We start from the raw sequence: 20932 nt of genomic DNA on the forward strand, positions 1-20932 counted from the left end.
GTTAAGACTCGCCATAGAGAATGAATGGGGAGATTACAGAGGTTATAGTTTGACGATGTCATACTCCCGTGCGGGTCAGATGCTATACCACGGACATGTTTTGGGGGGCCACCTAAAATGAGTTGGCGGGCCGTAGTTTGGGGACCACTGCACTAAACAAATGCACTTTGTTTTGTTTTCTATTGACACTACTGGTTAACAACATTATTTTAATCGCAGTACAGACATGTTTTAACACTGATTTTGTTTTTGTTACAGTGTGTTCAAAACACCACAAAACAACAACATAGTTTAGGCCAGGGGTTCCCAAACTTTTCCACGACAAGGCCCCCCAAATACCACTAGGTTCAGGCCAAGGACCCCCTTGATGTGTTATGAAACCCATCGACAACACTACGGCAAATGTAAAAATACATTAAGCTAATCCTAATAATTATTTTAGCCACAAGCACTTCACGATGGAGCATACAGTGTGTAAAAATTGTATTTGGGGCTTTCTGCTATATGAGAGCTATCACTCTACTATTATTCCCAGTCATTATCATGGGAAATATAATGTTCAGATGCGTCACGGGGGGTCGTTGCTTTTACCTTACCATTACCTTACGCATGCCAGTATCCGCCTGCAGCCCCCATCCAAAACTCCAAAGCTGCTTGCTGTCAGATTTGGTTCCGAGGGAACAAGTTCAGTGTATCAACAACACTCAATAACAGTTTATGTGATGTGTTAATCAATTAAATTCCCAACAATTTCACAACAGCTCTGGAGTAGGCCATTCATCTAACCCGCTTGCTTACGACGAGACTCAGGCTGCGCAGTTGGCACCCGCTTCCTTATGGGTTTTGAGTTGCCAGGTTTTAGCCTATGACAAAACGGTTGAAATTGAAACTAAGTGATGGTGTATGTGTAGGGTGTATTTCATACACAATCTGGCAACCTCAATGCAGCAATGATTTTAAAATGAAGTTTCATGGCCATGCAAATTACGGGAGTTTTCCGGGAGAAATAACTAAACAGGAGTGTGCTGGGAGATGACCTTGAAATACGGGAGAAACCCGGGAAAAACGGGAGTGTTGACAGGTATGCCTCATAGTAATAGGTATATTTTACATTTTTCAAATGTATTTATTTGTTGCTTTTATTTTTCCTTCCAACTTGCTGAGGCCCCCCTGGCACTCCCTCGCGGCCCCTGGCCCCCACTTTGAAAACCACTGGTTTAGGCTACTTGACATTTGAATGACATGACCATATCTGGAGATGAGGCCTACTGTGTAGTTAAACTCTGCAAAGTTCTGTTGAGCAGACACTTCTAACATCAAATAGCTCTGCTCATATATCAAAGGAATATAATGATCATTTCTAGATCTAAACAGGTTCTGATTATTATTTTCTAGGTGGTGTTTTTCTTAGCGTAGCCAGAAACCTTTTCGAATTGTCATGCTTCTTAGGGCCTTTTATTATGAAATCACAGTATTTGACGGGTGCGGCTATACGTAATTTCCAGTGCGACGAGAATAACCCAACAACTGATTTGACTGAACTGAAGCTCCCCAACGCTGAATTAACATTATCATTATTTGTGGAGAAATAGGCTATATCTGAAATTAGACGCGACATGGCTGAAGCAATTCAGAAGAAGTTGCAGGCAGAGCTGGAAAAATACCAAGTGATTCAAAAAGGTGCTGCCTACGTTCATAGTCCTGCTACATGCATACAGAACCACTCGTGGTGGCTAACGTTACTTTGCTAGCTAGCCATTTGCTAACCACACAGGCATTTGTTGGATTGTAGAAATATGAATGCAATGAAGTAGTTGTAATAGACAAAATGTGGTAATGTTACAGTTAGTTTGTACATATATCAGCCAAGTGTGGACTCCTCATCAGTGACGTTAACATTGATTGAAGCTGATGCGGGGTGGGTGCTAACGTTACACTAGACTACTGGTGGTTAAAGTGAGGTACCCCTTTCAAGCGTTTTGGCTATTTGGATAAAGCTCTATATATTTGTAACTTGTTGTTGATTTAGGCTTGTGCGTTTCCATGTTTCGCTTTGTAGTTGAATCATGTAACTCACGGTACCATTTTTCCAGATGTGAGTAAAAGCATGTCTGCCAGACAAAAGCTCGAAGCTCAGGTCACTGAAAATAACATCGTTAAAGAGGTACGTTGACTTGCTTATAATTATGCATTTAGGTCGTTTGTAGGATAAGTAAAGATTGTCAGAAAGTTAGAGCACAGTTACACTAAGATTTGAAGAACAGTATGATGTCTGACTGAATGATTTTAGTCAGATCTTTTTAATTCTCACAGTTATTTGATCAGTGAAACAAAATGCACTGTGAAAGACTATTGGCAAGTATAGGCAAAGCTTTTAAGAGGCATTGCAAATTAGGCACCTGAACAATCACACATGCCCATGCCCAAGCTTAGAAATGCCATGATGGGCCTAATGTTCTGACTCAATGGGTTTTGTGTACAAGTTGGATGGGAACTCTGTTTGAGGAAACAATGACAAGATTACAGTTGGAAGCCTATTACAAGATTCTAGTTACCCAGTTGGAAATTCCTTGATTTGATTTCAAAATTATATGAGTGGCATTTAGTCTATGATGGTACACACAATTATGTTGAACATAAGTATATGAGGCATTTCTTAAATTGCTTAATAAGCCACTTCTTAAATTGCTGAGTCATGACCAGCTGGTGCATGCTATGACAAGTGTGCAATTAAGTTTGCATTCACTGTTCTCATGTGAACTCTTCTTTGCAGGAATTGGATTTATTAAACGCTCAGAATACAGTCTACAAACTCATCGGGCCTGTTTTAGTGAAGCAGGATCTTGATGAAGCCAAAGCAACTGTAGCTAAGAGATTGGAGTATATCAATGGGGAGATGTGAGTTTATATATCATGCATTATGTTTTTTTAATATATTCCTAAGATTATGTGCATATAAATGTGTGTGTATTTTAATGAAGACGATGTGTTATTGGCAATACCTTTACATACTTCTGACAAATCTCAGTGACTAGCAGCCCAGTTTGACTCAAATGACACATATGCCCCGTACATAAGTATCGTTCCTTTCCATGGCATTGATGTATTCATCAAGTAGCATAAGTAATCATATGGAGGAACATGCTTCTCATGTGTCTCACACAAAGATGATGGATGGGTTTTCTGATAAGACTCTTGTTTTGCTTCAGACAACGCCATGAAACCCTGCTGAAGGAGATGGAGAAGAAGTCTGAGCAGCATCGTGAGGTTCTCACAAGCCTCCAACAGGAGTATCAGAAGGCCCAGGGGCGCACAGCGGGCAAAGTCTGATCCTGGCATCCGTGTGTGGATAGAGAAGTGCAATGGATAAACACAGAAGGAAAGACTAGACTCGAATGTCAGGCTCAGAGACCACTGAGTCCCACTCCCCCCTGGGCTCTCAGAGACTCACTGACACAGACAGACAGACAGACAGACACATGCCCCCACTGTCACCGTAAATGGAACACATAGCGTGAGAAGGATCATTTGTCATTTCCATTGTCTTCAATAAAGTACTTTCATTGTTTTGATATTTATTTTGCCTCAAATGGTTGTATTTCCCATGTTTTGTTTAGCCTTTTCAAAAGTTATTGTACATTAAAACAGTTGTTTTGTTGCTTCCATTTTGTGTACAGTTTAAAGCGAGTAATTGACCATTTCTATACACACATTTTAAAGTCCAGGAGGAACGCTTGCCTCTGGATATTGAATTTGAATACACTTCAGATTAAGGCTCAACACCCCACTAATTTCAGTTTGTAGTGTACTCTTCTGGTTCGCTGTCTGACTCCGCAGTAGTTCACTTAAATACACATGATTCATGGAGGGAGAAAAAACCTTCAAAAAATTATTTTGTGCCATTGATTCACTCACAGAGTATTAAATACAATCATTGATTGAACTGACAAAATTGACGTTTCCCATGTTTATTATTGGAAAAGAAAACGATAGTTTAAAGATCTTTTGTCGAAAATAGGTTTCTAAACCTAGAACCATTATAAGACTTCTACCATTCATTTACCATCTGTAGATCATGTTTGGTTAAGGTGTTCTGGCATTTGCTGACAATTTGGAGGGTGCTGAAATGTAAACAAATGCAAAGAAAATGTCCTCAAACAGAAACAAGAATCCAGGGGGTATTTCATGATGTGGTTTAGTGACAAACTTGGGTAAGTTAACCCAGAGGGAGTGATACACCTCCCAGTAGAAGAGCCCTATGGCTTCATTCTCCCAATAATTCAAAGCCGGAAAGCTGTTAGGAGGATTGCCACTTTCTGTGAGTTAACTTGCCCAGGTTTGTCACTAAACCATGGACCTGGAAAGCTCAGTGATATTGAGAAACACTGTTTAACCATCATGGCATCATGATGTCATAGTGTTTGCTTTTATAACATTTATTATTAAGTATAGTGCTGACAATACTTTTATAGCCAGAATAAACCCTGCCAAATTGAAGTCTATTTCAATTTTACCATAGACCGCCAACTTCATTAATCTCTATATTCATGGAGATAAACAGCCTACTCATTCAGAATGCAGAGATGTTCTACATTCATAACCCTATGCTGACTTTTATAAGTGCTGTAGACCTGGGAATACCCATACGAACCTATGGCAAATATGGGATTTGCTCTGCAGGTTTCCAATGCCCCTAAAAAACAGGCACGGGCATACAAGTCGTCAATGAACTTTGTCCAGACCCACACTCAATTCCAATTGAGAAGGTCTGCGTGCCAGCAGGCTAGCAGATGACCTAAGTCATCTATAATATTGTCAGTGCGTTTTCTATATTGAAATTTGGAGAACTATGATGGAATATGTGTTCATTATCAAACCCCAATATCTAGGCCACTAAGAATGTAACATGCATAATCCACATCAGACCAAATGACCAAGTGGGCCTACGTGAAATCCGCATGCAGGTATTTTGATGCTCCTTAGATAACAAGTTTACAAATATCCTCTAGAGAGGACAAAATTGAACTGCTGGTAGTCAGGAGACTATTTTCCATGGCACCACTGTGTAGTTGCCGTCTTGATTACTTTCTTATAACGTCTCTCTGAGGAAATGTGCTATCTTGACTTAATTGAGAGGACGTTTCCATGATGAGATCACCTGTTGATCTTAATAGTAGAGGTCCTGGGTAAGATTTGTATGCACTTCATTTAGCGGAGAATATCTCAACTGTTATAGACTAATATGACCCCATTGAACAACGTGGGATGTGTGCCAAAATCTCTACCCGGGATGAAAGTCCTGAAAATGACCACAACAGATGACACTATTATCACACTACAGGTGAATGGGACTTTTTCCCTTTTTATATCTCCGTACATTTATATCAGAGTAATCTTCATATTAAGAGAAATACTTTTTGTATTACACTTTGCCTAAAAAATAAAATAAAATATGCAAATGAGGCAATATCTCATTAAATATGCGTACATATAAACCCTTGAAGCTACAGATTTTCTGAGGTGATCACAATGTTCACAGTGACCATAATTACGTATAAGGTCTTAGAAGAGTGTAAGCATTCTGATTTGATATAAAGAAAATGGCTAAAAAACCAACGATCTACTACATACAACTAGTGACATACATGAATTGCCAGTTATTTATTAACCTAAACTTTAAAAGCTTACATTTCCTACCTGTTCTAAATATTGCTGTCATTACGGCATCACCTACAACTTTTATTTCTCCAACTTATGGATCTACATCACTGACATTGTCATCAGGTGACACAGTCTTTGTGTGCCTATTATACCACATAACAATTGTTCTGGCTCATCCGCAATTCGGGAGTGAACAGATCAATATTACCACTTCATGATATCTGCATGCATAGCACTGGGAGACGAGCTTACACAGTGTCTCCCAGCACTACATGTGCTGACTGGGTGAGATACAACCAGCAAAATATCAATCAAACTCGCAGCTCTGAACACTGTCCACAAACCAGACAACTCTTTTCTGATTCTCAATGTCAACTGTCCACAGCTAACGTGCAACACAAATGGCAGAAACATTCTTGGTCAAATGTCTGAAACCATCAACGGACATGGAGACATTTGACAACCTGCGCATTGCTGCATTCGATAGTAATGCCCTTCAGATGGACTTTGAGAGGGCCGCTTGCACCTCAACTAATGCAACCAAAAAAACATATACAAAGAGCCTATTCAACAGCAGCTTTGGGTCCAAACACCATTTACAGACACCACCTTGATCTTAAATGCAGATGCTTATGGTTTTGTAAGAAAGGGCAGTTTATTAGTCCCTGAGATTGTAATCTCAAAACCTGAACCTGATTTGGTTTACCAGATCCCTGCTTGTGTGTGTGCACACAAGAATGGGTGACCCTGTCAGGTAGCTGGTATCCGTTGTTGCAAGTACTGCAAATGCAAGGGAAGCTATAGTTGTAAAAATCCTATCACTGAATGAGGTCTCATCATCATCCCCATACCTGGACTCTGTTGTGAAAGTTTTACCTTGCAACACAGGGAATAAACCTGTTGTTTTGTATGTTTCACTTTAACGTTCCAATGATAATAGCAAGGTTGGATATAAACTTAGTTTTTGCCCCCAGGCAACATTGTACCATTGCGGAATGAAAATCAATATTTTACAGATATGAAGTTATTAAAATACAAATTATCATAGGAAATCATCAAAATCACTGTTATGTACTAGTTAAAAGCTCCATAAATCTCCCCAAACATTCTCCGGTACAGTATACATACAGTACACACACAACCACACACACATATCCATGAGTTTGCACACTTACACCCATGCATACTCATGTATGCGCACTGATGCACACTCATGCAAGTTACCTGCAACTGACTTTCTAAAAGTTTAGTAAGCAATTTGTCTCAAAAGAGAAACACAGGTAGGCCTATAGCAAATAGAGGGATCAGTCAGGCCTCAAACTTGGGGCTACAGGGTACAGGGTAGCAAGTCTGCAGCTTCACCGCAACATCAAAAACCCATGGATGTTGGTATGATAGTCAGGGCACATACTCAACCATAGAGATGGCATTCTATAAAACTTCATGAAGCACACTCATGCACTTCACATATACAGGTGCCTCCCTATTAGAATATTTGGTATGGCCATATGCAAGTCCGTTATGCTTCAATGTTGCCTCAGGGCAACATGCAGTTTTTTGTAATTTCCTATGACACCTACATTGATATGTTATGAAAAGTTGTTGATAATACACCAGTAAATGTTTACCTGATAGATAAAAATAAAAGGTTCCTAGGGTTAACCTTTGAAATTCCATAGAAAATGCTTGGGGTCATTTTTGACCCCACATATAGAAAAGTGTGGTACTGATACAAAAAATGCAATTACTTAAAAAATATACCAATTAGATACAAATCAAAATGGCCTAGACAACCTATTTGAGGAATACATGGACGATTAAACGATAACAATTTAAAATGACCAAGATATTGCAAAAAAACAACTGGGGTCATTTTTAACCACACGTATGCATCCCTTGTTTATATACAATTTTCCATTCAATACAGCACAAAACACAATTAAAAATATCAAACCAGAATTCGTACACATACACTACATGGTCATTGTAAACATTGTGATCACCTCATTAAATCTGTACCTTCAAGAATTTATATGTATGCATATTTAATGAGATATTGCCTCATTTGCATATTTTATTTGATTTTTTTTTAGGCAAAGTGTAATACAAAAGGTATTTCTCTTAATATGAAGATTAATCCGGTAGAAATGTATGTGGATATCTATAAAGGGAAAAAAAGTCCCATTCACCTGTAGTGTGATAATAGTGTCATCTGTTGTGGTCATTTTCAGGACTTTCGTCCAGGGTAGAGATTTTGGCACACATCCCACGTTGTTCATGGGGGACATATTAGTCCATAACAGTTGAGATATTCTCCGTTAAATGAACTGCATACAAATCTTACCCAGGACCTAGACTATAACATGTCTTCTCCAAACCCACCAAAAGTTCCTTGAGGTTGTGCGTGTGCGTGGGCCTCCCGCGATGCAACTCCTTCCATGAACACCCATGTGTGGCGAAACATTTGCTCTAATTATGGGTGCAGACAAGCGGCCATACGGGCCAGCTGTTGACTACAGGAATGTCTTTCAGGGAGTGCGGGTAGGTATTGCACTCGAGTCAATAGACGTTCACCCCCGCCGCTCCAAAAGGCGCACCCCCTGCGTAGCGTCCCATCCGCACTGGAATGGAGAAGCGATGGAGCGCAGCGGCAGGCTCATTGTACCTTCAGCTGCAATTAATATCCAACGCAGAGCAACCATTCCTCCTTCATTTCCCCCCTGCCGGGGATTAAACCAGCATGAATAATGAGCATCTGAAAGGGTGGCGAGCGTTAAAGAGCACAACAGAAACCCGGCCTCATAATACCAAACAGGCCCCACCACAGCCTAAATCCAACTTCGTAAACGGTAAAGCCAATGAAAAGATTAGGTATTCATTGCAGAAATTATCTTATGTCGTAGTTCTGTAAAGGAAATGGCAATGTGGTCAACTATAACTGTATCTTCCACTAACAAAAACGCGCAATCCAAAATCAGATACACACGTACACACAATTTTAACAATTCTGATAGATTTTATGTAGATGTTTTTGTTTCTTTATATGCGTCTTCTGAATCTTGAAGTCATTGGGTAGCGTTTTAATATTCCCGCAGTTCGTGGGACTAGATTTGCCCAAATTAACATCATCGGGTTAAGATGAAAACCTAACAGAATTTTTGAATCTTTAATTGTATACGCTCGCTGCCTATTGTCCCGGTCCGTTTGGCGTTTGAACTTTGAGAGACACGCGTCTACACCTCGTGTTCACACCTGAGATGTTTGGCAAATGTTTGCGCACGAGAGTCACTCGTGCCAAGGCACAAGGTCTCTCGCTTCAACAGGCACCGGGGCTTTTACCTACGGCTGTACAAACAGCCACAAGCCAGGACAGCTTGTAAGCACCCTGCAAGAGTGAAACAGAACTGACATTTCTTAACACCATTGGTGTCAGCGCACGCGCAAAATGCACTAAACAAACCTCGTGTTTGGGGAAAACCTGACATTTTCAAATATAGTGTGAACAGAACAGGTGAGGTGGCGACATTGTTCCCACGATTTAGGCGACAAGGAACATATGTGAAACATGTCACCTTTTCGCAGTGTGCCACTTGAGGACCAAACTTTATAATAAACCCTCAACTAGCACTATATCTCATTCGCACACGTCAATTTGTGCATGCAAACCCCACTGTAAAAAATCACAGGCGTCTGGGACAAGACTTTTTAAATATAAGAACTGGAAGACCCAGAGGGGCATACTCGTATACTACGAAACAAGGCTGATTTCCAAACAATACGCTGGAAACAATAGCTGTTTAGTGAAGTCTTCAGACTCGAAGTTACTCGGGTTAGCCAGCTACTTCGCTTCGTAGAACAGCCCTGAGGTGTCAGCCACCTCTCATTGCAAAATGTGGATATTATATTGGTTGCCATATAGGCCTATAGGCTTGCGAGATTTGCCAAATCTATTCATTTTGTGCCATTCAATTCCGGGACAACACCTAAGTGAGCTGGCGTTCAAGTTTCAGGGAACTTGCTTTCTATGCTGCTAAAAGAACGTAGAAACTATAAACACCGAATACACTGAATTGTGTTTAGATAACGTTTTTATTTTGCTGTTGACATGACAAAATAAGCATTTCAAGAACTGAAAGTTATTAATTCTCAACATTATGAAAAAAAAACCCATACAATTTCAAATCCTTCAAATTTAAGTGCTGTAGGTATTGTTTGATATTGAATACAATATTATTTTCTATGTCAAGTATGTACAAGTATTTACACATATATAAGGCATATTTACACACATTTTTAAACAATTTCCATTCTTCCAAATGGTCTATTCCCTCAGGGCCATGGTCTCCATAAGGCATGAGTGTTAATGAGGGGTGGGGACAGAATCTTGGCAGAGTGAACTCTGGGACACAACTTTGGCAAACTGGAGTGTCTCTGTCCATTAAGAGCCAACAGCCCTGGCCACTGATGCTGGGTCAGATCAGGTGGCGCCCCACACCTGGTCAAGTGGAGTGTGGGGACTGAGGTGGCAGTGAAAGTGCAGGTGTCCAGGTGAGTGAGCTGGACAGCAAATGCCCTCCTCTGTGCCTCGTCTCCCTTCTGGTCTCCATTCGAACCGTTGTCTCTCAGGAAATCTGCAGCCTTCTGCAGGCAGGCAGCGTAACCATCCCTGAAGTGGTGCTCTTTGCCTCCTCCCTGTTTGCCACCGTGGCGCTTCATAAATGTGACTGTGTGCTCCAGGATCTCAGCCTTCTCCACTCTTTTACTTGCCAAACCCTGTAAGGAAGAAGTGGATGTAAATATACTTTGCTTGACGATCAGATCATTTCAAGAGCTTTGGTGAAGGTGGCAAGAGTGGAGGTGTATACAGTAGGCCTATATACCTGATGGTCAGGCCAGTGCAGCAGCATCATCCTCAGTCTCTCCAGGCTGCTGTTTATTCTCCCTCTTCGAAACTTTTCTACCTCTGGTTTCAGGAGCTGCAGCCAAGCAAATAACATGGAATTAGGTTAAATCTCAGGAAAGCAAATATTCCTCTGATCCTCAGAGAATGCAACAGAGAAACTTCTTTATTGATGGAGTAAATTAATGAATAGAGTGGAGTCAGATTTACCTTTCTGGATGCTTTGGCGCTGCCCATGCGCTTTACCGAAATCCCTTTCATATTTTTTGTTTGTTTTCAATGTCAATGCGTTATGTTAGTCGCTTGCAGAGTTCTGTGCTCACCCTAGCCTAGTCTGAAGCTCAGCTTTTATTAGGGCAATGTTGTCTCTTAGGCCACGCCCACTATAGTCAGTAACCAATGGGGTAATGAGTAGGCCTCAACTGCTTTTTGATGACCGCAACAGCATTGATGCGTTAAACTTTTTTATTTATTTATAATAATAATATAATCATTTGTTTAAACGTTTTTTATTTATTTATAATATATGAAACTGTTGACAGTTTTCGATGCGGTCTAACCAAAATACATAAACGTCTCCATCAGCAACAGCGCACGTAAGAAAGTGCTTGTACGTGTAGGCCTTGTGGCTCACATTTGCCATATGATGTACATGCACACATTTAATTCACGCAAATGTCCGAATCATAAGAATCAACGTGTAGGCTATTAATTTGAGCAGACCAATGTTAGCTGGCCTATAATTCTAATCTGTCCCTAAGAAGCACATTGTTTGTTCTGAGGGCCATCGACTTTGAGGAGGTGACAAAGAACGTGGCCACTTTTAGGCACAACCTTCCCTTTGATGTGTTCATAAACACATTCTGGGCTCGTGGAGAAGGTACAATTTTTAACACCTTGACTCGAGCTGTCCACGTGGCAACGATAATAGGCGTAGCAAGAGGTCTCTTCAGCGCTCTTCCCTTCCTTCCCTCTCAACTTGTGTCTCCTGTTTCATCATGCATTGTATTGTATCGTGCTGTATTATTTAAACCAATGGAGGGCTATAACCAACAGGGAACTGTCAGTCTGAAAACCTTTAGGATAACGTCCTTGGAAAAAGCTCAATAAGCTTGACGCTCTAGGCCTAATCATTAAAATATTATGTGAAAGGTATCCGGGGGCATGGCCATTGCGTGTTACAAATTAAATGTAGGCTATTGGCCTGAGATAACATTATATTCAATGCCTGAATAAACACACCATTTGATTTGAACTGTGAATTTTCTCAGCTGAAAAATCACACCTTTAGTCATGGCATCTGTCACATTTTACAACCACTGACCGACCTTGACTGAACTTGCAATAGGCTATGAACTGCCATCAATTTCTGTAAGGCCTCCACGTGCCTATGTGGCCTAACCGTCCACATTTTGTACCGATCCAAAGTCATTTTCACCTGGAAAATGTGGGATTGGTAAGATTTTTTTTTAAAAGTAAACTGATAAAGCAACATGTCTCTCGCTTTACTATTGTTGGCCTAGTCAAATTGTCAGTCCAGACGACCATTCATATCAGGCTGCGTAAAACTAGAAAACTGGGTTCACAGTTAGCCAGCCTACTAAAATCAAATGAGAAATCTGGTCCCCAAATGCAAATCTGTTAGTGCTGCAGACTTAATAAAGGTCTGCAGTGTGTCTGTGTTCTGTGTTAGAAAAGGGATTGGATAGATTATTTTCCTAATGCTTTTCTTTTCGTGTGGTTGTTCTATTGTTGTGCTGACCGCACATCCGCAACAGCTGAAAAACGTAAAATAATTCTGCTTTAATCCACTTAAACAACACTATAATTGCATTTAGAGATCGATCTTTTCCTTAATAACCGGTTAAAGCGTCATTCCGGTTGTTTAGAGACAGTGCACCCTCAATTGAATCCCTAATCTCATTTCGATTGAAAATCGTTTATTTAAGGGCTCAGCCATGGGCGACAGAGTAACGCAAATCTCCACATAAAAGCAAGTCCTGTTCAAAGATCGCCACGGCGGGACTAAGCCTCAAACTTTGATGAAGGATGCCGTTGCCATAGACACAGATGGGGCGAGAGAGAATGTGGCTAAACCCTAATAAATCACCCCAATGAATGGCTAAATGAAGGTTGTTCTGGACAATATGATAGCAGTTGCGACTATGGTAACATGATTTTCAGATACAATAAACTGATTTTAGATGAATATTTCAGTAGACCTACAACGCCCTCCACATGTATTGACACCCCTAAAGTTTAATAAAAAGAGGTACCCAACCTTGAAAGGAATCACATTTGTTCTGAGAAAAACAAATGTCATCAAGAAATACATTTCTTTAACAATGTGCCACAATTACTTGCACCCTTCAAAAATAGGCAATATTAACAACATTTAACTGGATTTTATTTTCCATTTACATTCAAGTTCCTTAAGTTAATCATACTGTCATTCAAGCATGCACACTGATGTCCCTCACGCATCCAGCAGCCGCACCTCTCCCATCCCCATACAATACACCATTGCTCTGCTTCACCCACCTCTGGGGGTGCCTCCAGCCTCCAATAGCCTCATGGAGAGAGCAGTCATCCCACCTGGCATTGAACCTCAGGTCTCTAGGGTATCAAGCTTGCATCACCCTGTGGTAAGTGGCACTGCAACATTTCCGCTTCTGCATCCAGCACATCCTGGGCAAAGACAACCTAATGTGACAACAATGGCGGTGTCCTCTTGCTCACTGTCTGGTCCCTTACACTAAGGTACGTAAATAAAGTGACACAGAGGTCAAAGGGCCTAGTAATTCTTTAACATGGGAAAGACAAGAGAATACACTATTCAAAAAAAGGGAAAGTTTGTTGACCTCTGTAAGTCCAGGAATGGCTTAGAAAAAAGGTACTCCCTTGAAAATTCCCATATTCACAGATAAAACAGCAATTAAGACGTTCCAATCACCTGGGAACGTGACAAACTTGCCTGGACAAAACCCCATGTCTTGCCCATGTATCTCTGCCAACACATTAAAAGGGTCATAATTGGATCATCCAGCAGGTCAATGAACCAAAACACACAGTATGCCCATATCTACACACACATGGTATACTGAACACAAAATCAAGCCTCTAGATAGATAGATAGATACTTTATTGATCCCCAAGGGGAAACTCAAGACTCTGTCATGGTCATCTCAGCCAAACAGGAGTATACACATGTGAGGACCCAGAAATGTGTATGATCTGCAGAGATTTTGTGAAGAGGAATGGTGTCTAACAAAAAATGGCTTTTGTACAAGGGAGCCAATAATTGTGGCACATCTGTTTTTGTTAAAAATATGTATTAATTCAATGAGATTTGTTTGTTTATTTTTCCTCATTGCTTTCATTGTGAGGCCAACAATTATTTGACTTTTTTTTTTCTGAACTACACTAGGGGTGCCAATAAATAGGGCATTTGGAGACATAAGCCTATATCAACACTGAATCCCCGCTCGCTTTTTTGAAAACAAAAGGTGTTTTGATACCTCAGGCAGCCAAAATGTTGCAGGTACTGAGGAATCCAAGGGCAGCCTACCAATCAAAGTTATTAAAGGCTAGGTAAAATACAACAAATTTGTCAAAGTCACCAAAAACCTTATTTGGATGTAGATTCTAGGAATCATTGCTGAAATAATGTTTACAGGCCTATCACAAGGAATAGTTCTTTATTCTGAATCTGTTGTCAACACCAAATTGCATCAGATTCATATAAAAATGTTTTAAAGCAAATAAATAGTATGCAGTCAATAACTGTTATTTGTATGATTTATGTTTAAATCACTGATATGCTTAAATCATACATATATTAGGACAAAGGACTAATAAGCACATTAATATGATATATGTTTAAATCCTATATTATTCCAGCATCAAGAGCACATTGTACATCAAGTGTACACTGTAAACATTGCCACACAGCATCTTCGTCCGGCAGATCACATGTTGATCAGAAAGTTAGAACCTGTAATCAATTCAGTGGAATAACTGTTGTGGATTTGTTGGAACACTGTTTTATCATATACGAGACACAGATTTTTTTTTACACAAGAACTACTACAAGCATTCATTTCATGGTCACAAAGTCCCAGACTGTCGGATGAACTGAATCGGAGTATAATGGAGTGTTATCGCAAATTGTGTGTGGTAGACAGGGTCAATTGTTTATGCTGGCATCACCTTTGGAACATTCTGGTATAATCTGGTATGTGTGTTGAGAAAGTGAACCTTTGATTGAACTATTTAACCTGTTGATTGGGGTGCTCTTGTTGGCTTTGATGAATGGATTTTAGACATTTGATTGCAATAGCTGCATTATGTGTCTGTAAAAGCCTGTATTTGAGATCAGAGCAAGTCATCCATTCCTAAATCAGCATATCAATGATTTCTGCATTGTAACCTATCAACAGAAAGACCTGGGAGCTGTGAGCCAAGATCACCAGAATGGAGTAATTGGTCAAGTAAAAGTCTGCAAATGTCTGCATGTTCACAAGTTCAACTGTCCACATTCACACAGGAGATGTGCGAGTCAATCTGAACACAGGCTCAACTGAATGCGCTTATTTCCATTTCCATTTCAAAATCATTTCAGAGACACACACTTGTAAATGTATACAATTTGTTGTTTAATACAAAAATAGAATCAATCACCTTTTCCACTGCCCATGTTTAATATAAACATGTTAGAGAAAGGGGGGAAAAAATGAAAACATTTTTGAACCTCTCATTGTAAAAAAAATCTGCTGGTTACAAAAATGGGAGGTAGTGAATGAAACAAATATAAACATGATATCAAGTATCACACTCTTTCAAAAAAGGAGAATCAAAAGAAAATATAACAGTGATGCAAATCTACATGTCTACAATCTCTATGTGCAGCACACTGCTGCTAATACACCAAAGTAAAAAATAAAGACATCCACTGTACAAAAATACATATATATCGTTTTTCACCAGGGAAACTCGTTTACATTGCTTTGGAATGTATAGATGACCAAATTGCAAATTAAAAAGAGTGTCTGACTCAAAGTCTCCACTTGAGATGCTTTGAATGTGGTCATAATCCCTCGTCTGGTAAAACACAGTAGCAACCAATTCATGATAAGTCATCTGTACAAATATAGCTGTATATTTACACATCGAGTGATTTGACCTATAATATGATCACAACCAGGAGGTCAGCAAGGATCCCAGCCATGCAAATCACCCACCGTTCAGCTGTTCTACTGTGGCCATGGTCTCCACACACAGTCACTGAACACCAATGAAGGCTTTTGGGAGGCAGCCGAGTCCTTTGTTGGCAGGTAAGTTGCTTTTATCTCTTGTGGTCCATACTGTGCAGTGGCTGCACTGAGGTGTGCTGCTGGAGAGCCTGGCCTGGATAGCGGCTTTGTTGATAGAGTCCTGGGGTCATGTGGTGCCGTCGCCATGGTTGCCGGATGCTGCGGTGCCAGGTGGTTGTGGGAACGCTTCCACTCCAGTCCACCTTCCAGTTCTTGGGTTTTGGACGTGATGAAATGACTGACCGTCAGCAGGCAAGCCCTCATGCCATCGTTGTACATCTGCCTTTTGTGGGTGAGATGGTCAGTCTCCTCCTCCCGTGCCCTCTTCCTGCCTTTGCTTCTGGACTGAAGCTCTGCTTGCTCAGCTCTGAAGAAGTTCACAACGCTCTCCAAGATTTCTGCCTTCTCCACTTTGGGACTTCTCAGTTTCTGTAAGGAGACATAGATGCTTTTATTACAAGGGGGTTCTGAGCAACCCAATGCGATTAATAGAATTAAACATTTTCCTTAGAATTTCACCTTAATTCTTAATTCTGCATACCTCATTGTCTGTATTTTCTGACAACAGCAGGCGCAGGGTCTCTAGGCTGTGATTAATGCGGTCTCTTCTGCGTTTCTCCATTACAGGTTTGGCAATCTGAAACAAACAACAAACAAAATCTAATGTTATACAAAGTGTTATTCCTCAGGTGTTCCATAAAATACATTTGATACATTCCATAAAATACATGTTTAAACATTTTCACTACACTGACTGAACCATACAAGCTTAGGTAAGTTGTGGTGTACAGGTTAAATCCTTAGGCACACATTCAAACTAGCAATAAGCAGTAGGCCTCTTCCTTAATAATAAACCATGTGTTGGGAATTGCGTTATATTTGTCTTACCCTTCGAAATTTCTTTGCTTGTCCCGAAACGTCCATAATGTCGAAATATCCGTAGACTCAGAAAGTTGAAGTTCAGTACAGTGGGTCTACCTGGCACTTATAATTGAAATGTGCCAAAAGCCACACCCAAATCTCCGCCTTTCAATTTGGTAGAACAAAAGGAGGCTATGCCTCCTCTGCGACGTGAACATGAAAAGGAAGGGTCAAACTTCCTTTTGTGAAAAAATAATTGGTTTCTTGACTAGGCCTATTTCATCCTATTTATGGTTCGTGTAGACTAATCTTGGTTCAGAGTAATAGATGGGCTACCAACCTCTTCCTATCCGACAGACTGCAGTTAATAGGCTATAATAATTAATAGGCTATACTACAGACCATGGATACTCTATAAACATATAAACGGCTGAAGGCTCTCTAACTCCATACAAAACGCGACAAATTATTCTACATATTTAATTTGTAGAATTACATAATTACAAACTGACTGGACATTTTTAGTCGACCTTTAAGACTGAAGGCGTAGGCTACGTGCCTCTTCTCACAAGGTTTAGTGGCGCAGTTCTGCGATCCAATGATCTTTCTTTTCCAGAAAGGTCTGCGAAAGACCGCTATTAAGAAACAGAGGGCATGCAATTATTAATCATCAAATAGTCAGTTAAACCGTTGTAAAAAGCATTCAGAGGGTGCCAAGACTGTTGATTCCCAATCGCGCCACTGGAACACAGATCTTATAAGAATTTAAATTGCTTTTAACTGTGAATCGCCTATTGCTACAAGTGAGCCATCTCTGATTTAAAATGTGGATGGACAATTAAAGAAATGACATTCACACAGATTTGCTGGCATATGTCTGGACAGTTGCTTCAGCTAACTTTCTGACATACCAGGCCTAATTAAATACTATGAGTGAAATATTTGATTTACTTAACAGTAGCCTAGGTAATGGATTATATAAACATTCTGTGACCCACTGCTAGGATGAGTGGGGGAATAACACTAGCATGATCGGATCAAGAACATCCCGTTGGGATTATCTAGAATTAAAGGGGGTCCTTTAACAAAACAGGAAGAAGTGAGTCCTTTGTGTTTGTCTTTGGCTTTGCAGTGGTGCGTGTCAACTGAATCCTTGAAATCTGTTTAGCGCCGATTAGCATCTTGTGTCAAACCCACCTTACTTTGTGTGTGTGTGTGTGTGAGAGAGAGAAAGCATATGCCATCCAGCAGCGCGCAATAGGCCTACCTAACCACATGCATAAAATATGGAAGGGAAATACAGATCCAAATCCCAATACAGGTGGTAGCTATGATATATTTCACCATTCTGATATGGTGGGAGCGGAACCTTAATGGAGCATCTGCAGAAAGTGTCTAGATTGGGCGGGATCCACCTACTTTAAATAAAGATTGTGGTTCGCTTACCGGCGTCTCTGGGAAGATACAATTAAACACATCAGGGATCTAAGTAGAAGTAACTCTCTCTCTCTCGCACACTCTCTCTCTCTCTCTCTCTCTCTCTCACACACACACACACACACACACACAGAAACACAAATGGCATTACTTGGTATTCGCCTCTTTCGAACCAGTCCTGTTCGCGCTTTTCTTACTCATTAATCTATAAAAACGTTGCATTTTGCACGCGCCTAAAGGTGTCACTTTAACGCGCATCTTTTCCACCTCAGACCCAAGGCACGCTTTGGTCATTTTTGTCACCCTAAAATATATTCACACTAGCGAGTGCGATGTGCATCGTTAATTTACTCACCTTACTTTAGTTCCCACGAGAAAATATTCTTTCACATTTGGTAAGCTAGGTTACTTTTGGAACGCATTTGTGCTTACTGCACATGTTCTCTTTAGGGTAAACCAACGGTAAAGTTATTGTAACTTAGCTTATTCGGCACTGCTCAACCCCCCACTGATATTGATTCAGTGACGTTAAAATCTACGTTGGATATATTTGAATGTTACAAAGGCTTAAGTATGCCCGATAAAAACATTTTATTCTAAGGAAGGCATATACCCAGCATTTTGTGTGCATTTCAGTAAGCTACAATGTTTTGCTTTATTTATCGCCGCCTTATCACCCCTTCCCAAACAACACACTACCACTGAGAACTCTAGCTTCTCATCGGTTGAGTAACTTCAGAAAATATATCAATAAATCAGTTATACATCTAGGACTATAGCCACATGAAAGTTAGGCCATATATCTTTATCATTCCTTCACGAACACTGAATAATTCGTGGGAAACGATACACAGAATAACAGTTATGATTAACTGGACTATTATTATAATCCTTCAACTTTCCAAACCCTATCAAACACAATCTCAGACCTGAAGTCATCAAACGAGATAGGCCAAATGTGTGAAAGCAACGTCATTGACACCTCTCATCCAATCAGATGCGTCCTGTTGGTCTAAAAGCCAAGCTCAGGTCTGAGCTAGCCTACTATCCATTCATCGTACTCATCCCAGGAGGGTTTCGCAGTTTTCCCACAAGTTCCTCACAAGTCTTCAGACTTTTGGTTGAAGCAATGAAGAACTCAGATGTAAACAAGTCAAAATGCCTGAAACGAGTAAGTGTGGTGGATGCTTTTCATATAGGTCTGAATTTTTTTGGCTTGGTTTTAATTATTATGGAAATAATGTCAGTGGCACAATCTGGACACTATTGAATTTTGCAATTGAACTCTCACAGGTACTGAAACCAGTGATTGAGAAGAAAAGAAGAGATAGGATAAATCAGAATTTGCACGAGTTAAGAGTTTTGTTGCTGAGATGCACGAAAGACACGGTAAGTAAGCAAGGCCTTGATGGCGCTCTTTCAAATATAGACCTTTTGCAATTGTATTGTTTTCTCACGTCATGGAGGTGGTGGACATTCTCCATTTAGAGACTCACACGATAAAGTGTTGCCATTTTAACGGTTCCCCCCCTCTTCTCACAAAAACTAGCGTTTGCAGAATCCCAAACTGGAAAAGGCGGAGATTCTAGACCTTGCCGTTCAGTACCTGAGGAGGGATACAGAAAAGCATTGCAAAAGAAACGGTAAGGGAATAATGGTGTTAGGGAACACGGGCAAAAATGATTTTGGTGTGCATAGAAAACGTTATGGTGCACCAAAAAAGTATATTTTTTTGCTTATGTGTCTGAGTTTCTGCACTATGTCTGATTTGGGGATCTGTAAATGTAAAATAAACCTGCAGGCACCTCTAATCCCTTTATGTATCTCATGTAGAACCTGGGAGCCAACATCCGCCTGATGAAGAAGTCAACCCTGAAATATCTGTGTCAGGACTTCAAGCACCCCATGCACAGTTCAGCTCAGTCTACACTGCAGGCTTTCACCACTGCCTAACCAACGTCTCCAGCTTCATGACTAATACAGGTTCATCTGAAGTTGACCCCAAGGTCAACAAACTAAAGGTCCGCTTGGACGGTCACTTCACCAATTCCGGCCACCAGGGGCATGGAAAAGAGCGACAGCTCCACCCAACCGATGCACCAACAAGCCGCTGTCCTGACTCACCCCCCGTGTCTGAGCAGATGACACCTCCGCACTCTCCATTCCTCTCCCACTCCACCCCTGCAGCCCACCCCTCCATCTCCTGTGAGCCATCGTTCTCACACAAGGCATCCCTACATTCTCTTGACACCTATAGACACTCACCCTCCTCTTCCTCTCCGGTCATGACGTATTGCTCATTAAGCCGTCTCACACCCTTCCACTCCCCTTCTCCCATGAGGAGACATGCTGTTGGTCCAAATTCAACAAGCTCAACGTGGCGGCCGTGGAACTGACCATTTTACACAGGTGACCGAATGATATGGACGGACGTGGATTTTTATATCTCCCCTCACTCAAAAACAAAGACACCAGGAGAACAGGAGATGCTGATGAGCCAGGAATGAACATCTTATGAAAGGATCATGATAGCCATGTTACCACATAATCCTTCGTGGTAGCATAGGTGTCAGTCAGCACTGCAGGGGACCGATCACTGTTTAACGGCTGCAGTTGTCTGTTTGAAAGACATATGAATGACCCTACTGTGATTGGCACACTTGTCAGAACAGATGGGTCCTCTCCCTGTGCTCTTCTATGTCTTAATCTTCTGACCAAGATCATGGCACATATATTGTGTGTATATATGTAAATAGATATA

The 20932-nt window shown here is 40.7% G+C and overlaps 4 protein-coding genes across 4 annotated transcripts; 2 read left to right on the plus strand and 2 right to left on the minus strand.

Moving 5' to 3' along the window:
* Window positions 1–1493: 1493 nt before the first annotated feature.
* Window positions 1494–3665, plus strand: pfdn6 (prefoldin subunit 6). The gene is made up of 4 exons (XM_048231577.1): window positions 1494–1680; window positions 2094–2164; window positions 2774–2898; window positions 3210–3665. The coding sequence occupies exons 1-4, from the start codon at window positions 1617–1619 to the stop codon at window positions 3328–3330; spliced, it is 381 nt and encodes a 126-aa protein (XP_048087534.1). The 5' UTR covers window positions 1494–1616; the 3' UTR covers window positions 3331–3665.
* Window positions 3666–9731: 6066 nt separating this feature from the next.
* On the minus strand, window positions 9732–10877 carry LOC125286902 (transcription factor HES-5-like). The gene is made up of 3 exons (XM_048232216.1): window positions 10772–10877; window positions 10542–10637; window positions 9732–10434 (listed from the first exon to the last, which is right to left on the minus strand). Exons 1-3 carry the CDS (start codon window positions 10820–10822, stop codon window positions 9991–9993), a joined length of 591 nt encoding a protein of 196 aa, XP_048088173.1. The 5' UTR covers window positions 10823–10877; the 3' UTR covers window positions 9732–9990.
* Window positions 10878–15813: 4936 nt separating this feature from the next.
* On the minus strand, window positions 15814–16812 carry her5 (hairy-related 5). The gene is made up of 3 exons (XM_048232126.1): window positions 16762–16812; window positions 16415–16510; window positions 15814–16302 (listed from the first exon to the last, which is right to left on the minus strand). The coding sequence occupies exons 1-3, from the start codon at window positions 16795–16797 to the stop codon at window positions 15814–15816; spliced, it is 621 nt and encodes a 206-aa protein (XP_048088083.1). The 5' UTR covers window positions 16798–16812.
* Window positions 16813–19329: 2517 nt separating this feature from the next.
* Window positions 19330–20567, plus strand: her11 (hairy-related 11). The gene is made up of 3 exons (XM_048232127.1): window positions 19330–19560; window positions 19721–19814; window positions 20005–20567. The coding sequence occupies exons 1-3, from the start codon at window positions 19330–19332 to the stop codon at window positions 20565–20567; spliced, it is 888 nt and encodes a 295-aa protein (XP_048088084.1).
* The last annotated feature ends 365 nt before the right edge of the window (window positions 20568–20932 follow it).

The sequence above is a fragment of the Alosa alosa genome, chromosome 21, assembly GCF_017589495.1.
Source record: "Alosa alosa isolate M-15738 ecotype Scorff River chromosome 21, AALO_Geno_1.1, whole genome shotgun sequence".
NCBI classification, from domain to species: Eukaryota; Metazoa; Chordata; class Actinopteri; order Clupeiformes; family Clupeidae; genus Alosa; species Alosa alosa.

Bases quoted from the DNA above. Each gene is read 5' to 3' on its own strand.
- her11 (XM_048232127.1), top strand. From the start codon at position 19,330: ATGCCTGAAACGAGTAAGTGTGGTGGATGCTTTTCATATAGGTCTGAA. The intron at 19,561-19,720 runs GTAAGTAAGCAA...CACAAAAACTAG, and splicing joins TGAGATGCACGAAAGACACG to CGTTTGCAGAATCCCAAACT. The intron at 19,815-20,004 runs GTAAGGGAATAA...TATCTCATGTAG, and splicing joins AAAGCATTGCAAAAGAAACG to AACCTGGGAGCCAACATCCG.
- her5 (XM_048232126.1), bottom strand. From the start codon at position 16,797: ATGGACGTTTCGGGACAAGCAAAGAAATTTCGAAGG. The intron at 16,511-16,761 runs GTAAGACAAATA...TGTTTGTTTCAG, and splicing joins AAGCAAAGAAATTTCGAAGG to ATTGCCAAACCTGTAATGGA. The intron at 16,303-16,414 runs GTATGCAGAATT...GTCTCCTTACAG, and splicing joins CAGAAAATACAGACAATGAG to AAACTGAGAAGTCCCAAAGT.
- pfdn6 (XM_048231577.1), top strand. From the start codon at position 1,617: ATGGCTGAAGCAATTCAGAAGAAGTTGCAGGCAGAGCTGGAAAAATAC. The intron at 1,681-2,093 runs GTGCTGCCTACG...CCATTTTTCCAG, and splicing joins ATACCAAGTGATTCAAAAAG to ATGTGAGTAAAAGCATGTCT. The intron at 2,165-2,773 runs GTACGTTGACTT...TCTTCTTTGCAG, and splicing joins AAAATAACATCGTTAAAGAG to GAATTGGATTTATTAAACGC.
- LOC125286902 (XM_048232216.1), bottom strand. From the start codon at position 10,822: ATGAAAGGGATTTCGGTAAAGCGCATGGGCAGCGCCAAAGCATCCAGA. The intron at 10,638-10,771 runs GTAAATCTGACT...GCTTGGCTGCAG, and splicing joins GCGCCAAAGCATCCAGAAAG to CTCCTGAAACCAGAGGTAGA. The intron at 10,435-10,541 runs GTATATAGGCCT...TCTTCCTTACAG, and splicing joins TGCACTGGCCTGACCATCAG to GGTTTGGCAAGTAAAAGAGT.